This window comes from Lotus japonicus, chromosome 2 (assembly GCF_012489685.1).
Source record: "Lotus japonicus ecotype B-129 chromosome 2, LjGifu_v1.2".
Classification (NCBI taxonomy): Eukaryota; Viridiplantae; Streptophyta; class Magnoliopsida; order Fabales; family Fabaceae; genus Lotus; species Lotus japonicus.
Window position 1 is genome coordinate 2,842,993 of NC_080042.1, and position 19,679 is coordinate 2,862,671.

At 36.7% G+C, this 19,679-nt stretch overlaps 1 protein-coding gene across 1 annotated transcript; it reads right to left on the reverse strand.

Moving 5' to 3' along the window:
* Positions 1-472: 472 nt before the first annotated feature.
* Positions 473-2,871, reverse strand: LOC130735913 (uncharacterized). Its single transcript, XM_057587784.1, has 7 exons — positions 2,826-2,871; positions 1,976-2,128; positions 1,413-1,463; positions 1,262-1,309; positions 1,098-1,160; positions 877-975; positions 473-777 (listed from the first exon to the last, which is right to left on the reverse strand). Exons 1-7 carry the CDS (start codon positions 2,869-2,871, stop codon positions 734-736), a joined length of 504 nt encoding a protein of 167 aa, XP_057443767.1. The 3' UTR covers positions 473-733.
* Between the last annotated feature and the right edge of the window lie 16,808 nt (positions 2,872-19,679).

Here is a 19,679-nt window from a genome sequence, read left to right on the forward strand (position 1 = left end):
ATTACTTGTTATAAAAAAAAAGTAAAATGATACTAATTAGTAGTGGAATTATTAAAATAATATTTTTTAAAAAGGTAAGTTTCATATTAATTTATAATAATGATAATAATATAAAAATATCCTAATAAAGTTCTTTTCTTAAAAAAAATTATTGAGGGCATGTAAGTTTTTTTTTGTAAAATTATCTCTATCTTTCCTTTTCCACTCTCTCCCACTAAACAACCCAACAAATTCTCTCACTTTCCATTCTCTACCCTTTTTTCTCTTTCTTTCCTTACATTTTTCTTTTCTCTCACTTCCTTTCCTAATCAAACATAACATAGCATTAAGATATTGGCCAATTGGGTGTGATTGTTGAATCAGTTTTTTCTCCAAATATAACTTATCTTTGGTATTGCTGAAAGCAAGAATAGTAGTTAAGAAACAAAAATAATCCAATTGCCAAAATCGCACAGTTAATTAATAAAACAAATTAAAAGTCCAACATGGACACAACGATTAGACATGTTAACAATACTCATACTAGTAAGTAGAAAATATGTGAGTGATTTTTGAGTTTTAGAATTGGAAATAATCCAATTGCCAAAACCACACAGTTAATTAACAAAAACAAATTAAAAGCAACACAAGGATCAAACATGTTAACAATACTTATAATAGTTAGTAGATATCATTGTTCATCAATCTGTCTTCAAGCTTTGTTGGATCCTTACTGATGTTCTTCAATCTGGTCTCAAGTCTCATCTTTCGGCTTTGTTGTATCCAAACAAACCAGTACTGAAAGAAAAAGTTGTGTGAGAAATAAAGAATAATGATCTACTTCAATTCAAAAAAGAAAATAAATAACTGATAGAATTAGAGAAATAAGTTGATTACCTTCTTTACCACCAATGTTCATCAATCTGGTCTCATCTTCAAGCTCTGGTGGATCTTTAGCACCGATGTTCATCAATCTAGTCTCATCTCCAGGCTTTTCTGGAATCCATACAAACTAGTAGTGAAAGAAAACGTTGTGTGTGAAAAAAAGAATGATGATCTACTTCAATGCAAAAAAGAAAATGAATAAATTGATAGAATCAGAGAAGCAAGTTGATTACCTTCTTTACCACCGATGTTTATCAATACAGTCTCATCTTTACTGGAATCCAAACAAACTAGTACTAAAAGAAAAAAGTTTTGGGAGCAATAAAGAAGGATGATCTACTTCAATTCAAAAAAGAAAATGAATAAATTGATAGAATCGGTGAAACAAGTTGACTACCTTCTTTACCACCAACGTTCATCAATCTGGTCTCATCTTTAGGTGTAGCTGGAATACAAATTGTGTGCAAAAAAAAAAAAGAATGATGATCTACTTTAATGCAAAAATGAAAATGAATTAACTGATAGAATCAGAGAAACAAGTTGATTACCTTCTATACCACCGATGTTCATCAATCTGATCTCAGCTTCAGCCGTTGCAGCTGGAATCCAAGCAAACAGTAGTGAAAGAGAAGAAGGGAGAAGAATATCAGAGAGAGGGTATAATGAAGAAGAGCGAAAAAATATAGTGTGAGCATAGAAATAAAGAAGAACAATCATAGACATATCGTTGCAATTTTGCGCACATAATTAGAAAAAAAAAATATAGCCTAGAGAAGAAATACTCAGAGCAGAAACTTAACCCGAAAAAAGAAAGGTTTCAGGGCATTGAACAGTCTCTGAATTGGGAAAATAGAGTGCGTGCAATGTGCGTGTGTATTGTCTGTAGAATTCTATTGTCAATCCATTTAATAGACGAATTTAAAAGAAAAAGTGCTCAAATTGTATCTAAGCTCAACAATGTTATAAGATAGATTAAACGTGTTACCTATGAAGGGAATCATGCGGTTGATTACCGCAGCGGAATAAAATTCCCTATATGAGAAGATCTTGCAAAATACATGTTTCAAAGTTCATGTAACAATCTAACACGTAAAGGAGTAATAAGGATTACCTCTTGAAGACAGTTTGGGCAAACAAAACACTGGTAGCCTTGTCTCTACAGAAGTCCACGCGAACTCTCCCACTAGATCTCCCTTGCAGCTCTTTGTACTAGCAGAGACAAGATTGTGTAATTTTCTAATGTAGGGTTTGAGCATCTCATGCTCTATTTATAAGCACCCACAAGGAGGCTAACCATAATTCTTATTGGAGCCTAATTGGGCTTATCCAATGAGTTGGTCCAATAAGACATAATTCTAGTGGGCTAATTCTATGCGTGTGACCCTATAGGTATCTCTTACATATTTAGGTTGTAATATTTAAATATAAATATTAAGCTACTAGTGCATATACCAACAATCTCCCACTTGCACTTGAGCTTAATCAAGTATATTTAATATCACTAATAATGAGCGGTATCTAGCAATACATCACTAGGACCTAAATATTAAGAATGCCCTTGCACCGACATAGTATACCTTGTGACAAACATTTTATATGATTGATCCCTTTGTCCTTATATCTAATTGAACCAAGGCATGGATGTGTCATCCTTGTATGTTCAATTTATGTTCCTCGATACCCGAGAAGACTTTCCAGAAATAAATATCCCATATTTACCCTTTCTGAGCATGGCCATGCATTTCAAAGTCTTACTCTATCAAGTGGCCTGTAGATATTTACTCCTGTTACATAGGAGGGACAAATCCTATCTACATCACTCACATTCCTCCACATGATTCGTGTTATACCCAATTATCGCCTTTATAGTTACCCTGTTATGGGTAATGTTTGACGACATTAAAATATAAGACTACTCATGTAGGAATCATAGTGACTTCAAGTCAAAGGATTACATATACCATTGTCACAATGAGAACCGTTTATAACACTCACGTAACGATCCATGTTACGTTCTCATGGTGGGTCAGTCCAGCACACCATTACTCTTAATGTGTGCCCGCGTGAAGACTTGACATCTCATGGCCATGATCTATGAGATTTAGATCATTTAATCACTCACACACTAGTCTTAATATTGCCCAGATATTAATAATGACTAGGGACAACATTTAAGAACAGTATTTTTTAGAATCTCACAATTAAGTCTACTATTCAACGTCTTACAAATTTGTATATACTATTCTATGAACGTTAATATTCGTTATAGAAATATTAAACTGAAATGCCTTTATTAATAATAATAAAATGATACAAAATGTGTCAAGAACATATTGGATCCAAGTGCATATAATAATGGTCTCCCACTACAACTAGAGCCAATCAGGCATAAGCTTAATGCCTATTGCGCTAGTATGACTATCATGCTTCTGTTGTGCATGAGGCTTAGTCAAGGGGTCTGCAACATTATCATCAGTATGCACTTTGCATATTTTCACATCTCCTCTATCAATTATTTCTCGGATGAGATGAAACCTTCTAAGTATATGTTTGGATCGTTGATGAGATCTAGGTTCCTTAGCTTGGGCAATGGCTCCATTGTTGTCACAATAGAGATTCATTGGACCCACAATGTTAGGAACCACACCAAGTTCCATAATGAAATTCTTGATCCAAACTGCTTCCTTTGATGCATTTGAAGCAGCAATATACTCAGCCTCTGTGGTAGAGTCAGCAACTGTTTCTTCCTTTGAACTCTTCCAGCTCACAGCGCCGCCATTTAAACAGAACAAGTAACCCGATTGCGACCTCGAGTCATCTTTGTCAGTTTGGAAGCTAGCGTTAGTGTAACCTACTACACTTAGCTCATCTTCCCCTCCATATACCAAAAATGTGTCCTTAGTCCTTCTCAAGTACTTAAGGATATTCTTGACAACAATCCAGTGACCTTCACCGGGATCTGACTGGTATCTACTCGTTACGCTTAGTGCATACGAGATATCTGGTCGAGTACATAGCATGGCATACATTATAGATCCAATTGCCGAGGCATATGGAATCTTACTCATGCGTTATCTCTCTTCCTTATTAGAAGGAAATTGAGCCTTTGAAAGGCTGATGCCATGTGACATAGGCAAGGATCCTTTCTTGGAATTTTGCATGTTGAATTGTTTCAACACCTTATCAATGTATGTACTTTGACTTAGACCAAGTAACCTCTTACATCTATCTCTATAGATCCTAATACCCAATACGTAGGTTGCTTCGCCTAAGTCTTTCATGGAAAAACACTTTCCTAACCAAGTCTTCACAGATTGAAGGGTAGGAATGTCATTTCCAATCAGTAGTATGTCATCCACATACAAAACCAGAAAAACGATTGTGGAACCACTAATCCTTTTGTAGACACAAGGTTCATCCTCATTTTTAATGAAACCAAAATTTTGTACAGCTTCATCAAAACGGAGGTTCCAGCTTCTAGAAGCTTGCTTTAATCCATAAATGGATCGTTGTAGTTTGCATACCTTATTGGAACCATCAGGCATAACAAAGCCCTCCGGTTGTGCCATATACACATCTTCAAGAAGGTTTCCATTTAGGAAAGCTGTCTTGACATCCATTTGCCAAATTTCATAATCATGGTATGCTGCTATAGCAAGCAAGATCCTGACAGATTTAAGCATAGCAACAGGGGAAAAAGTTTCATCATAGTCTACACCATGAATTTGCTTGAAACCTTTAGCCACTAGTCTTGCTTTATAGGTATTTACATTACCATCCATGTCAGTCTTCTTTTTGAAGACCCACTTGCACCCAATTGGTTTAATACCATTAGGTGGTTTAATCAAGGTCCATACCTTATTAGCGTACATGGAATCCATCTCAGATCTCATGGCCTCACGCCATTTCTCAGATTCTGGACTTTGAATAGCCTCTTGGTAAGTCGTTGGCTCATTTTGATCCATTAGCAGTACATGTCCTTCCTGAGTTACGAGGAAACCGTATCTTTCGGGCAAGAACCGTACTCTATCTGACTTACGCAAGAGTTGCATCTCCTGAGCTTGAGGTAACACAATTGATTGTGACTCTTGCTCTTGTTCCATTATAGGCTCATTGTCATTTTGTGGTTCTTGAATTGCTTCAAGTTCTACTTTCCTCCCACTTATTCCTTTGGAAATAAACTCTTTTTCAAGGAATACATCAGTTCTAGCGACAAACACTTTGCCTTTGGTAGGATTGTAGAAGTAATAACCCTTAGTTTCTTTTGGGTATCCCACAAAAAGACATTTATCATATTTGGGTCCAAGCTTATCTGAAATTAGACGTTTCACATATGCTTCGCAACCCCAAATTCTGATAAAAGACATACTGGGTCGTTTTCCAGTCCATGTTTCATATGGTGTCTTTATGAAAGCCTTAGATGGGACATTGTTTAGTGTGAAAGCTGCCGTTAGCAAAGCATGTCCCCATAAGGAGTTAGGGAGATCTGATTGACTCATCATTGAACGAACCATATTCAATAAGGTTCGATTTCTCCTTTCGGATACACCATTCCATTGGGGTGTACCAGGGGGAGTGAGTTGAGAAACAATCCCAAACTCTTTTAGATAGTCATCAAATTCTTGGCTCAAATATTTTCCACCCCGATCGGATCGAAGTGATTTAATCTTCTTGCCAAGCTGATTTTCAACCTCATTCTTGAATTCTTTGAACCTTTCAAAGGACTCTGATTTGTGTTTCATGAGATACACAAACCCGTATCTAATGAAATCGTCAGTGAATGTGATGAAGTAGTGAAAACCTCCCCTAGCCATTGTGCTCATTGGTCCACATACATCACTATGTATAAGGCCTAGAAGATCACTTGCTCTTTCACCTTTTACAGTGAATGGAGCCTTAACCATCTTTCTCAATAAACAAGACTCACATGTGTCTATTGATTCAAAATCAAAATAGTCCAAGTATCCATCTTGATGGAGCTTGGAAATGCGTTTCTCATTTATATGGCCTAAGCGGCAATGCCATAAATAAGTAGGGTTCAATTCATTGGCTTTAACCCTCTTCGCATTTACGTTATAGATTGGTATTTCGAGATCAAGGACATAAAGTCCATTACTCAATGGTGCACTAGCATAAAACATTTCATTCAAATAAATAGAACAACATTTGTTCTTTACTACAAATGAAAAACCCTTCTTGTCCAAACAAGAAACAGAAATAATATTCTTCGAAATAGCAGGCACATAATAGCAATTTTCTAATTCAATTACTAAACCAGTGGGTAAAGATAAAAAATAGGATCCTACAGCTAAGGCAGCAACTCTTGCTCCATTTCCAACGCGTAGGTCCATGATGACCCGAGGTTTATTCTATGTTTATCGAGTCCTTCTTGTTTCTATCTTTTCCTTTTTGAGTCCTTTATTGAGTTTTAAGTCAAGTTGAGTCCATTTTTATTTCATAATTGAATCTGCATTAGTTTAGGTGTTTTTAATCAATTTATTTAGTCTTTTTTATTAGTTTAGTTAGAGAGTAATTCCTATGGTAAGTTTTGAGCTGAAGTCCTTTGAATTCATGAGTGTTGATTGGACATTGGGGGTTTTATTTGCTGAATTGAAGGAAAGGATGGTGAATTATCATGATTAATGACATGTTCCAATGAGTTACATTGTTGTTTTGATGGTTTCTTGAGATTCTTTTCAGGTTTGATAGGTTTTTGATGGCTAATGATGATGGTTGAAAGCTAAGTTAAGAGCCAAGATGATAGGAGAAGTGGGAGTTACAAAATTGAAGAAAAATCAGATGAGCTACGCATGTGCGCCATGTAGACCACGCACATGCGTGGAGCTCCTGTTGGAAAACCTGATGCCCACGCATGTGCGCCGTCTGATCCACGCACATGCGTGGTAGCAAAATCTGATGCTGCGAATTGTGCGATTTTGAGTGTTTTGCCCACGCATGTGCGTGGAGGAGGCCACGCACATGCGTGGATTACCGCTGGAAACTCTATAAATAGGGATTTTGTTACTTCTTTTAGGTATCTTGTAACTTTTTGAACAAAACTTAGAGTTTTAGTTTCTTGGAGCTTGTGGGAGGCTTCTTGGCACTCTTAATTCAGGTTTTTGTTCTTTTAATTTGGATTATGAATTCCCTAGCCTTGCTTGACTAGTTTTCTTTGTACTTTGGGTGAAGTGAACCTTAGCTTTGATTATGTTTTGAACTTCTGAGTTTCTTATATGAATAAAGTTTCCTTTCTATGTATCTTTTCTCTGTTTCAATATTCTCTTGAATGCATACAAGTGTTTGGCTTTCTTCTTGCACAACGGTAGTTGGTAAGGATTAAGGGACCATGAGATTAGATTGATTTGTTTACTACCACTTAGGTATAAGGGTGGGAATTTATTGTGTTGGCCTGAACATAGAAGCTTCATTCTTCAATTGAATTGACTAGGTACTAAGGCATTAGGCTTAGCAACTGAAATTGAATGATTTACTTGATTAAGGTATTAACAAGTAAAGGTAAAGGCTATAGCATCATAGAAGGAGTTCTAAAGTTCATATAAGGATTTGGTTGTAAGAAACATAATTAGACTAAGTGAAACTTTGCCCAAGGTACTTCTTTGTCTGAATTGATTCTAGATTTTGATTACAAGTGTTTTGCACAAAACAAAACTCAAACTTATATTATTTTTCTTTTTACATTCTAAACACTAAACTCTAAGAAGCAATTGATGAACAACTATCCCTGTGGTTCGACAATCTTTTGTATTACTTCGATCAATCTGTATACTTGCGGAAGTGCTATCAGTCCACTTCACCCTTCGCCAATGATCTACTCCTTCTTAGTTCCTACACATTAGTACAAATGTGAGAACCACATTCAGTATCCAATACCCATGATGCAGAAGTAGATATATTGACTTCTATAACATAAATACCTGAAGTGGAAGTCTCACTTCTCTTCTTCTTGCACTCCTCTAGGAATTTTGGGCAGTTCCTCTTCCAATGTCCTGTTCGATCACAATGGAAACACTTTCCTTCCTTGGCCACCTTGGCCACTGCACCAGTAGGCTTCAAGCCAGAAACACTAGGCTTCTCTTTGCCCTTTCCAAAAGTCTTACTTTTGGGCTTGTATGACATTTTGGCTTTGCCTCTTCCCTTGTTGGGTAAGCCCATCAGAATGGCCTTATCCTTTCCTTTATTAATGTTTTGCTCAGAAGTTCTTAACATGCCAAGCAATTCAGGCAGTGTTTTCTCAATTTCGTTCATGTTGTAGTTCATGACGAATTGATTGAAGCTATCAGGCAATGACTGCAAGTTAAGATCAACAGTCAACTCTTGGCCGAGTGGGAATCCAAGCCTCTCAAGGTTCTCAACATACCCAATCATCTTGAGTACATGAGCCCCTACAGGACTTCCCTCTGCCAGCCTACATTGATAAAGCTTCTTGGAAACCTCAAACCGCTCATGCCTAGCTTGCCCTTGATAGAGCTTCTTCAAGTGCACAATCATATCGTACGCTTCCATGTTCTCATGTTGCTTCTGAAGCACAGAGTTCATGGAAGCCAGCATGAGACAGCTAACATCTATAGCATCGTCTTGCAGCATAACGACACTACGCAGATTAGCACAAAGTTAAGTTAAGGGTTTTGTTTAAAGATTGTCGTTTTAAATAAAATTAATTAATTAAGCGCATAACGACATGAACTCTTCATGTACTGCATAACGACAACCTAAAGATCTAACGATCAATAAACGAATAAAACTAATCGCGGCTTAAACAATCATATCGCATATGAAATAATAAAGAAACATTATAGAACATGTACAAAATTAATCATATCAACATATGAATAAAACACATATATAAAATAAATCATGTTATCATATAACATCATGCTATAAATCAAAACATGTTAAAACACATGTTCAAAAACCAAGTCATGCTATCACATCACATAAAACTGAATCATCCGATAAAAACATATATTGCATACGGCAACTCTTGACATATTCATATAGAAAATTAAGAGAAGAACATGTAATATTATATGAAGCACCACGTCAGGCCATATAAAAAATTCTCAACATGATTCTCGTTAAAAAAGGATGCCTTAAATTGAACAAGTTGAACAAGTATTAAGAAATTTTAATTTGAAGTCTTTCTAAACATATGATTTTCAATTCATCCAATTCAAAGATCACGTTATGTATCACAAAATCAATTTAATTATATATATAATATATATAGTCAAAAGGATATGAAACTATGTTCACAGCACCAAGAAGAATTGATTCGACGTATAAAGAAAGGTTTCAGGCATATGTCTAGAATAAGAATTCTTCAGATTCGCTTGGAATTTCAGATTATTCAATTGATCAAAACTCAAAACATGTTTCAAAAGCAAGGCTCTGATACCACTGAAGGGAATCATGCGGTTGATTACCGCAGCGGAATAAAATTCTCTATATGAGAAGATTTTGCAAAATACATGTTTCAAAGTTCATGTTGCAATCTAACACGTAAATGAGTAATAAGGATTACCTCTTGAAGACAGTTTGGGCAAACAAAGCACTGGTAGCCTTGTCTCTACAGAAGTCGACGCGAACTCTCCCACTAGATCTCCCTTGCGGCTCTTTGTACTAGCAGAGGCAAGAGTGTGTAATTTTCTAATGTAGGATTTGAGCATCTCATGCTCTATTTATAAGCACCCACAAGGAGGCTAACCCTAATTCTTATTGGAGCCTAATTGGGCTTATCCAATGGGCTGGTCCAATAAGACATAATTCTAGTGGGCTAATTCTATGCGTGTGACCCTATAGGTATCTCTTACATATTTAGGTTGTAATATTTAAATATAAATATTAAGCTACTAGTGCATATACCAACAACTTATTTTATCTATTGAAAGTGAAATGTTTTAATTATAAAAGTCAGCAAAATGATTTCCCAGCCTAGAAAAGTATTTAGGATTTTTATCGAAAAAAAGTTACTCTAACATTTTCGCCTTAGGCCCCAAAATAGATTCTAAGATACTTGGACTTGAAAGTAGCACAACCGTCCATGCTATGTATGTCAGGAAGAGGAATTTGATCAAGAAGAAGCAACTGTAAGAGACATAAACACCGACAATTAGGGTCAAAATGGGTATGGCATATGCGAAAATCTCCATGCCTACAACATAATAGATCCTCATGGGTAAAAAGTACTAAAGAGAATCACATGTTCCTCCGCCTTCCAAAACACCGACCACCATTTTTCCCATAATTTTAAATGCTATGAAACCATTCTTATTTTGGGTTGTTTCTCCCTTGAGCATCGCTTATTCTCTCCATTCTGTTATTTCCAAATCATGTACTTCAGATTGCAACAAAATGGCTACGATTTTTTTGCAACACTTTGTTTCTTCTTCCTTATTCATCACACCCTGTTCTCAACACTTTGTTTCTTCCTTCTTATTCACCCCACCCTCTTCTCTCAGCTTGTTCTCTTTATCACCAAAAAAATAACCATGGTCAATTCCAGTGACACCAAAGCGGTTGAATACACTAATAAACACATGTGCCTCTATTATAGTTTAGCCGTGGGGATTTTCACCCTTGCGACACTCATTCTTACCCCAAAGTTTATCCAGAACATTGCTGGTGTTTATCTCTCTTATATTGCCTCCTTCTTCATCGAAATCTTGTTCCTAGCATACATGGCATGGACGACCATGCTTCTGTCAATGTGAAGTTTCCTGAGAGGTAAGGTGGACAATTTACGGTGGTACAAGTTAGGATTCAGGAGCTATTTCATGGCTGAATCCATCCTTCCCACCATCCTATGGACATACCTACCACTGCAGGGGAATTTCTGAAAACTTATGGTGGTTCAAGTTGGGATTCAGGAGCTATTTCATGGCTGAATCCATCCTTCTCACCATCTTGTGGACATACCTATCACTGCAGGGGAATTTCTGAAAACTTACGGTGGTACAAGTTGGGATTCAGGAGCTATTTCATGGCTGAATCCATCCTTCTCACAATCTCGGTGGACAACCTATCACTGTAGGAGAATTTCTTCTAGGCAGACATTTTTTTTCTTCTACTCTTCTCCTTCAGCTCTAAGTTTCATGTTTATTTTGTTATGATATTTCATTATTTATCTTGAATCTGAATGCATTGTTCTCTAATTTTAATGCTAGTTTGTTCAACAAATAATCAAAGAGTATAGAAAAGATGCTATATTTCCCTATGGTAAACCTCTACATAGAATATTTGTTGAAATTGTTTAAGAGCAGTCAATAGTCTCAGAATTTGGGAAGGAATGGTTTCCACGGTATGCGTGCATGCCGTGTGCTATGTATTGTGTATAGAATTTTGTTGTCAATCCATTCGATAGTTTCTTTTAACATTAAAATTGTTCAAATCGTATGTAATCTAAGGTCAACAATGTTATAAGATAGATTAAACTTGTTAACTATTCTATCTATTGAAAAAGTGAAATATTTTAATTATAACAATCTGAAAAATGATTTCTCAGCCTAGAAAACTAAAGTTTAATAATTCATATGATATATTAAATATTTTAAGATTTTTATCGAAAAAAATTTACTCGAACATTTTCGCCTTAGGCCCCAAAAAAGATTCTAAGATACTTGGACTTGATAGTAGCACAACAGTCCATGCCATGTATGTCAGGAAGAGGAATTTGATCAAGAAGAAGACCCCGTAAGAGAAATAAACATCGGCAATTAGGGTCAGAATGAGTATGACATATGCAAAAGTCCCCATGCCTACAACATAATAGACATTCATGGGTAAAAAGTACTAGAGAGAGTCACATGCTCCTCCTCCTTCAAAAAATCGACCACCATTTTTCCCATAATTTTGAAGGCTCTGAAACCATTCCTATTATGGGTTATTTCTCCATTGAGCATCGCTTCTTCTCAGCGTTCTGTTATTTTCTAATTATGTATTTTCGATTGCAGCAAAATGACTACGATTTTTCACAAAGCTTTGTTTCTTCCTTCTTATTCATCACACCATGTTCTCAACACTTTGTTTCTTCCTTTTTATTCACCTCACCCTCTTCTCTCCGCTTGTTCCCTTCCTCACCAAAACAACAACCATCGCTAATTCCAGTTTTACCAAAGTGGTTGAATACACTGATAAACTCATGTGCCTCTATTATAGTTTAGGCGTCGGGATTTTAACCATTGCGACACCCATTCTTTCCCCAAAGTTTATCAAGAACATTGCTGGTGTTTATCTCTCTTATATTGCCTCATTCTTCATCGGAATCCTGTTCCTAGCATACATGGCATGAACGACCATGCTTATGTCAATGTCAAGTGTCCTGAGAGCTAAGGTGGAAAATCTATATAGTTTCTTAGGGATTAGACAAAGTAATTGAAGTTAAACCATGCAGAATGGTTTATATCTTATTTATATATCTATTTTTTATTTATATTACGGTGGTACAAGTTGGGATTCAGGGCATATTTTTGGCTGAATCTATCCTTCTCACCATCCTGGCGGATAATCTATCACTGCAGGGGAATTTCTAAAAACTTACGGTGGTACAAGTTGGGATTCAGGAGCTATTTCATGGCTGAATCCATCATTCTCACAATCCTAGTGGACAACATATCAATGCAAGGGAATTTCTTCTAGGCAGACATTTTTTTCATCTACTCTTCTCCTTCAGCTATGAGTTTCATGTTTATTTTGTTATGATATTTCATTCCTTATCTTGAATCTGAATGCATTGTTCTCAAATTTTAATGTTAGTTTGTTCAACAAATATTAAAAGAGTATAGAAAAGAGACTATGTTTCCCTATGGTAGACCTCTACATAGAATTTTTGTTGAAATTGTTTCTGAGCATTGAACACTCTCAGAATTTAGGAAGGAATGGTTTCCACGATTTGTGTGTGTGTCGTGTGCTGTGTATTATGTATAGAATTTTTTTTGTCAATCCATTGAATAGTTTCTTTTAAAATTAAAATTGTTCAAATCGTATCTAAGGTCAACAATGTTATAAGATAGATTAAACGTGTTACCTATTTTATCTATTGAAAGTGAAATGTTTTAATTATAAAAGTCTAAAAAATGATTTCCCAGCCTAGAAAAGTAAAAGATTAATAATTCATATGATATATAAAATATTTTAAGATTTTTATCGAAAAAAATTTACTCTAACATTTTCGCCATAGGCCCCAAAATAGCTCCTAAGATACTTGGACGTGATAGTAGCACGACCGTCCATGCCATGTATGTCAGGAAGAGGAATCTGATCAAGAAGAAGCAACCGTAAGAGACATAAACACCGGCAATTGGGGTCATAATGGGTATGACATATGCAAAAATCCTCATGCCTACAGCATAATAGACCCTCATGGGAAAAAATTACTAGAGAGAGTCACTTTTTCCTCCTCCTTCAGAAAAACCGACCACAATTTTTCCCATAATTATGAATGCTCTGAAACCATTCCTATTATGGGTTGTTTCTCCCTTGAGCATCGCTTCTTCTTTAGGTTCTCATATTTCTAAATTATGTACTTTAGATTGTCACAAAATGACTACGATTTTTTACAACACTTTGGTTCTTCCTTCTTATTCATCACACCCAGTTCTCAACACTTTGTTTCTACTTTGTTTCTTCCTTCTTATTCACCCCACCCTCTTCTCTCCGCTTGTTCTCTTTCTCACCAAAACAACAACCATGGCCAATTTCAGTGTCACCAAAGTGGTTGAATACACTGATAAACACATGTGTTTCTATTATAGTTTGGCGTGGAGATTTTCACCCTTGCGACACCCATTCTTACCCCAAAGTTTACCAAGAACCTTGTTGGTGTTTATTTCTCTTATATTGCCTCATTCTCCATCGGAATCCTGTTCCTAGCATACATGCGCGACCTTGCTTCAGTCAATTCCAAGTGTCCTGAGAGCTAAGGTGGAAAGTTTACGGTGGTACAAGTTGGGATTCAGGAGCTATTTCATGGCTGAATCCATCCTTCTCACCATCCTGGTGGACAACTTATAACTGCAGGAGAATTTCTTGTATGCATACATTTTTTTCTTCTACTTTTATCCTTCAGCTCTAAGTTTCATGTTTATTTTGTTATGATATTTCATTCCTTATCTTTATTCTGATTGCATTGTTCCCTAATTATAATATCTGATTGTTCAACAAATATTCAAAGAGTATTGAAAAAAAGCTACATTCCCCTATGGTAGACCTCTACATAGAATATTTGTTGAAATTGTTTCAGAGCATTGAACAGTCTCAGAATTTGGGAAGAAATGGTTTCCGCGGTTTGCGTGTGGTGTGGTGTGTATTGTGTATAGATTTTTATAGTTAATCTATGTGATAGTTTCTTTTAAAATTAAAATTGCTCAAATCGTATCTAAGGTCAACAATGTTATAAGATATATTAAATGTGTTAACTATTTTATTTATTGAAAGCGAAATGGTTTATATATGAAACTCTGAAAAATGATTTCCCAGCTCAAAAGACTAAAAAATTAATAATTTATATGATATATTAAATCTTTCAAGATTTTTATCGAAAAAAGTTACTTTAACATTTTCCCCTTCAATGTTTATGTTCATTGCTAGGAGCGCTGCTTCCTTGAGGATTAAAGCTTTGGCTACCTAGGCAGATGGGGTGTGGAGAAAGCGGTTGTTTCCCCAAACAAGCTTGCCCATATTGTCTCTCATAAGGAAACACCCCACTGCCTTCCTTAAAAGGGGTTTAAAACTAGTAGCTGTGTTGCAGTTGAGGGTTCTTTTCCATCAACTCACACTTGATTAAGTGTTTTGGGCTTTTAGCATCATCCGATGCAGCCCACAAATGGGAGTAATGTCACCACACACCACAAAAAGAAATAAGGACAAGAATATATATTAATAAAACTAGTTGTATGGAAATTACTTGCTGCCCTATATTTGTTAGGATAAGTCCTTAGAGGATTCAATTGTGTCGCAAAACTACAATTGCTCTTTGCTATGTCACGATCACAATATTTTGAACGCTTCTCATAAGTTGATGCATTGTTCTGGGCCTTTTCTACCAAAAACGAATCTATTTCCAGAAATTAAGAAGAATCAGAACGGAAAACTTCAACTTGAACCTGTAGAATCCAGACTCAACAACAAAAGCCTTTACCATTGCTTCAATCTACTACCAGAAATTATTACGAATCAAGATTGAATATAGTCACAGTCACAGTTAGTTAGTTTGTTGCTTTTACTCTTTTAGTTAGTTACTTCTACCATGGTTAGTTAACACCATGGTTAGTTAAGATGTTAGTCAGTTAGTTTTACTCTAGTTAGTTTTACTTTACTCTTTGACTATTGTATAAATACACGAACCCTTCACTCTTGTAACTCATTCAATCAATTGGATCAATACAATCTTCATTTCAGTCTTCATCTTCTACCTTTAGCTTCTGCAATTTGTTATGGTAGAGAGAGCTCTGCTGCGCAACAATGGCGGAACCCGTTGAACCCGCCGCTTACCCCTTCACCGTGCAAGATGCACAAACCGCTTCCCACACCTTTTACATTCACCCAAACGAAAGCCCCTCCATCGTTCTTGTTTCGCCGCCGCTATCGGAGGGTAACTACCACAATTAGGCGAGGGCTATGAAGATGAGCCTCTTGATAAAGAACAAGCTAGGGTTCGTAGATGGATCAATTCCAGAACCACCTCAAGATCATCCTGTATCACCCTTCTGGAAACGTTGCAATATGCTTGTTCTAAGCTGGCTCATTAAATCCATGAGCGTGGAGATCGCACAATCAATTCTTTGGCGAGACAGAGCCACCGATATCTGGAAGGAGCTTCGTGAGAGGTTTTCGTAAGTTGATTTGTTCAGAATTTCAGAGCTTCAAAAGGAAATCTTCAGCCTGAAACAAGGTGATAATTCTGTCTCTAAATTCTATACAAGTATGTAGACTCTCTGGGATGAATTAGATATCTTGAATCCATTACCTGTGTGCACCTATAATCCTCGATGTTCTTGTGGAGCAATCAAGAACTTTGAGGAAGAAAGGAATAAGAACCAAGTAGTTAGGTTCCTTAGAGGTTTGAATGATCAATTCTCAGGAGTTAGGTCACAATTGATGTTGTTGGATACTTTGCCTAATGTGAATCGAGTGTTTGCTCTCATTGCTCAGTAAGAGAGATAGTTTTCTGCTGAGAACTTTTCTGGGTCTAAAGCTATGATGGCTTCAAGGGATAGTGCACATGACAATCGAGGAGGTGCATCAACAAGTTATCAATCCCAGTCTGGGAATTCTCAGTCCCAATCTAATTCTAGATGCTATAGCTCTCAATCAAATTATGGAGGGAATTGCTATTCATCAAAGAAGTGTTCTTATTGTGGAAAAATAGGCCACACAGTTGATGATTGTTAAAAGAAACATGGGTTTCCACCAGGGTTCAAGTTCAAGAATCCAAAATATGCAAACAAGTCTGCCAATTGTGTTCACATTGCTGATGAAGATCAAGAGTCTCAGGGTGGATCTTCATGAACTGAATTAGGAATATTCACAGAAGAATGAACTGAATTACAATGTGACAAATGGGTAACTGAAGACTTATTGAGGATGTAGAGCCCCTTGATGTTTGTCCAATTGCTAAACAAAAGAAATTGAGTTTCCCATTGAGCATTTCTTCTAGCTGTGCAATTTTTAGTTTAATTCATGTTGATATCTAGGGTCCAATGTCAGTCCTTTCATTGCATAGTTATTCTTATTTTTTAACCATAGTTGATGACTATTCTAGGTACACATGGGTTTACCTATTAAAGTCTAAAGCTGAGGTTAAAACTTTAATTCAGGACTTTTGTACTCTAGTTGAAAACCAGTTTGGCACCACTGTCAAAAGCATAAGAAGTGACAATGCAAAAGATTTGCTTTAAGTCACTTCTATGCTAGTAAAGGTATAGTCCATCAAACTAGCTGTGTTGAAACCCCTCAACAAAACTCCATTGTTGAGAGGAAACATCAACATATCTTAAATGTAGCTCGTGCATTATTGTTCCAAGCACATTTACCAAAGATTTTCTAGGCTCATGCAATTGTTCATTCCATTTTTCTTATCAATAGATTGCCTACACTTGTCCTTGAAAATAAATGTCATTTTCAGATTCTTTACAACAAAGTTCCAGATTTAACATACCTTAAGGTGTTTGGTTCCCTTTGTTTTGCTTCTACACTTGTTAGTCACAGGACAAAGTTTGATCCTAGGGCTCAAAAGTGTATCTTCCTTGGCTTCAAACCAGGAACTAAGGGATATTTAGTTTATGACCTCAAGACAAAAGGTTTATCTGTTTCTCGAAATGTGGTGTTCCATGAAAATATCTTTCCCTTTTTTCACTCACATGGTCCTAGTCATAGCATTGAGTCTAGTACCATTCCTTTACCCACTTCTTTGTCAGAGGAACCTTTTGATTACTCACAACCTGAAAATAATGCTATTGTCCAGCAACCTTTACCTTCAGGAACTCTTTCTAATCTAGAGGATGGTAATGTCCAGATGATATCTAACAAAGTGAGAAGACCACCTTCTTACTTACAAGATTACCATTGTACTCTTGCTGCTTCAACTACTATGTCCAAAGTCCCTTCAAGTGCATGTATCTATTATCCTTTATCCAAAGTTATTTCCTATCACAAACTGACTCCTTCCTATCAAGCTTTTATCATGAACATCACCACAATTAGTGAACCAACTAGATATTCAGAGGCAGTCAAACATGAGTGCTGGAGGAAGGCCATGGATAAGGAAATAAAGGCTTTGGAAAGGAATCATACTTTGATTCTTGTTGATAAGCCACCTGAAAAAACTCCAATCGGTTGCAAGTGGGTTTACAAGGTGAAACACAAGCAAGATGGAACCATCGATAGGTACAAGGCACGTTTAGTTGTCAAAGGATATACACAAGTTGAAGGAATATATTTCATGGATACTTTTTCTCCAGTGGCAAAGATGACTACACTTCGTGTGTTGCTAGCTCAAGTCGCTTCAAACAATTGGTTTCTCCACCAGCTAGACGTGGACAATGCTTTTCTACATGCCAGTCTTGATGAAGAAATTTCTATGGCATTACCTCAAGGACTTCACTCATCAAAGCCCAATCAAGTTTGTCTCTTAAAGAAGACTTTGTATGGCCTTAAGCAAGCTAGTAGACAGTGGTATACAACACTTTGTCTTGCTCTTCAAGCCCTTGGCTTTGTACAAAGTTCTGTAAATCACACATTATACATAAAAAAGGGAGCTTCAGGCACTTTCACAACTTTGCTACTCGATGTAGATGATGTTCTATTGGCAGGAAATGACATGGCAGAGATCATTGCTGTCAAACATTCACTTCATGATAAGTTTTGCATCAAAGACATGGGTGAAGCAAAGTTTTTCCTTGGTCTTGAGATTGCAAGATCACAACAAGGAATTGTGCTCAATCAATGCAAATATGATCTTGAGCTTCTCTCTGATTCAGGGTTGCTTGGAGGCAAGCCAACAACTACTCCCATGGACAGTTCTCAGAAGCTCAGTACAACTTCTGGATAACCACTTTTGATGTCAGTTCTTATCGAAGGCTCATAGGCAGATTGCTCTATCTCACTACTACACGACCAGACATAGCATATGCTGTTAGTCAGCTGAGTCAATTTCTTTCCGCATCTAATGACATTCATGAGGCAGTAGCTCATAGAGTGCTTCGATACATCAGAGGCAACCCTGGTTGTGGACTTCTTTACTCCTCATCTTCTACTATGACACTCTCTGCTTTCAGTGACTCTGACTGGGCAGGGTGTGTGGACACTAGAAAATCCATTACATGATATAGTGTTTTCTTAGGCTCTTCTTTGGTCTCATGGCGCTCCAAGAAGCAATCTACCACTTCACGTTCTTCTTGTGAAGCCGAGTATATGGCAATGGCAGCAACTGTTTGTGATATACAAAGGATCTCATATTTGCTTACTGATTTGCAAGCACCTCCATCATCTCATGTATCTTTGTATTGTGACAATCAATCCGCTACTCATATTGCTCACAATCCAAGCTATCATGAACGCACAAAACACATTGAACTTGATTGTCACATTATGCGTGAGAAGATCCAACGCGGGCTTGTACACCTTTTACCTGTTAGCTCATCACTTCAGCTTGCAGACATTCTTACCAAACCCCTGACTCTTGGACCATTTCGTAGTCACTTTTCCAAACTGGGAATGTATAACATCCATTCTCCAGTTTGAGGGGGGCTATTGCATATAGTCACAGTCACAATAAGTTAGTTTGTTGCTTTTACTCTTTTAGTTAGTTACTTCTACCATGGTTAGTTAACACCATGGTTAGTTAAGTTGTTAGTCAGATAGTTTTGCTCTAGTTAGTTTTACTTTACTCTTTGACCATTTTTAAATACACGAACCCTTCACTCTTGTAAATCATTCAATCAATTGGATCAATACAATCTTCATTTCAGTCTTCATCTTCTACCTTTAGCTTCTGCAATTTGTTAATCAGAATAAAAAAGTAACAAAAAGAAAGATAGAAATAAGATGCGGTAAAAAGAGATGCGATTGGAACCCTTTTAGATCAAAATAAACCCAAGAAACCCATAAACCCTTTCAATCAGCAAACCCAGAAACACAAGAACTCCCAAAACCCCAACTTAGAAAACCTAGATCGGAACCCAAAAATCCCGAATCGAAACACAATCGAACCGAGCCCAAAATCCCCAAAACCCCAAGCAAAAAACCCAAACCCAATAAGAGAAAGAAAGGGATTACATACTAAAAACAAAACACCATGC

What these genes read in the sequence shown, in the direction of transcription:
- LOC130735913 (XM_057587784.1), bottom strand. Translation starts at nt 2,871, where the DNA reads ATGGATCGTTACGTGAGTGTTATAAACGGTTCTCATTGTGACAATG. An exon ending in CGGTTCTCATTGTGACAATG is followed by an intron (nt 2,129 to 2,825) that starts GTATATGTAATC and finishes GCTTATAAATAG; the next exon opens with AGCATGAGATGCTCAAACCC. An exon ending in GAACATTGGTGGTAAAGAAG is followed by an intron (nt 778 to 876) that starts GTAATCAACTTA and finishes TTTTTCTTTCAG; the next exon opens with TACTGGTTTGTTTGGATACA.